This window comes from Etheostoma spectabile, chromosome 19 (assembly GCF_008692095.1).
Source record: "Etheostoma spectabile isolate EspeVRDwgs_2016 chromosome 19, UIUC_Espe_1.0, whole genome shotgun sequence".
Taxonomy (NCBI): Eukaryota; Metazoa; Chordata; class Actinopteri; order Perciformes; family Percidae; genus Etheostoma; species Etheostoma spectabile.
The window spans coordinates 12,517,452-12,518,726 of record NC_045751.1 but is presented as its reverse complement, the minus strand read 5'-3'; the positions used below and the strand labels follow the sequence as shown (position 1 = coordinate 12,518,726).

Here is a 1,275-nt window from a genome sequence, read left to right as displayed (position 1 = left end):
CCCCCCCCCCGGTCTCTGTAAACTTTACAATCATTTGTATTGTTAATTAACTCATACAACTGTCAGCCATTAAAACGCAAACTTTTCCTCTGATTCCTCTCCTCGAGTCCTCTCCTGGCGTGAGGAGTCAAGGAAAAGCCTCGAGGAGAGAGGAGTCGAGGCAACAGGCATTTCACAAACACGAGACATCTCTGCCCTGGAGCGACAGCAATTAGATGCTCGCTCCTCGATGTGCATTTTAGGAATTGGGACCTCCTTCAACATGGCCGCACTGAGAAGGATTTCCGGGTCACAAGGCGGGGGAGGAGTGGAGGAGGTACAATTTTTGGAACTGGGAAATACATCATCATACATTGCTCTTATGAGTGTTCAAACCTACCTGATATTGATTTTGTTGCCATTTTTGGCTGATGTGGAGTTGGTCTTTTGATCTCCTTTTTTTCGTAGTATATTTTACTACGAAAAAAAGGAGATCAATAACTCAAATTCACTACAAAACAAAAGTACAACGGCTTAAACCTGTTTGCACTTATACAAGAACTTGTATGAAAATGCATGAGTATCAGCTGATATGGATGGTGAAGTTATATCGCCATATGCCTAATTCGCCACATGTTGAACCAAATCAGACAGTATGGATGGATGCCAAACATTTTGACAAGCTCCTGGTGTTATTAAAGGTCATACTAAATAAAACCAGTCTACTCCTGAAGTGTCATGACTTCTACCTTGTAGTACTTGGTGCTGCTCTCGTTGTGGTACAGAGTGATGCTCTTCCAGTCCAAGATCCAGTAATGACGTTTCCTCTGGAAACAAACAGAACTAATTCAGAATCTACGGGATGTATGGAGGAACTGAATGGCTCCGAACAAGCCATTAAAAGGACACATTGTGTCAGTCCATTTACGATTAGATAATAAAATAATAAATAAAATGTATATTTACGAATGTAAAATATAGGAAAATGCTTGCACGCATGCACGCACGCACACACTTTTGGTTAGTAAAAACTTATGTGCATACCCAAATGTGCCAAAGAAAAAAAAAAAGTTAGGAAAATTTTTATTTTCAAAGATGTGTGTGTGTGTTTTTTTATTAAATTCTTTGAGGAAGGTGAGACGTTAATTTCATCTGCAGTACTTTTGGCAGGTCACAATCACACAAAACGTTCCAGTGTTCTCCTATAACAAATCCACACTGACTTTTCTGTGGCAAGTATAAACAAGTATAATCTGTCTGAGTGTGTGTGTGTATGCGTGTGTGTGTGTGTGTGTG

The 1,275-nt window shown here is 40.1% G+C and overlaps 1 protein-coding gene across 3 annotated transcripts in view; it reads right to left on the bottom strand.

The window, feature by feature from the left end:
* prkd4 (protein kinase D4) overlaps positions 1-1,275 on the bottom strand; it is a 14,445-nt gene that overhangs the window by 3,778 nt on the left and 9,392 nt on the right. For all 3 annotated transcript variants that reach the window (XM_032499296.1, XM_032499295.1, XM_032499297.1), the window contains one exon: positions 729-806. In XM_032499296.1, the coding sequence (XP_032355187.1) occupies positions 729-806 (78 nt within the window). The remainder of the gene's footprint in view (positions 1-728; positions 807-1,275) is intronic.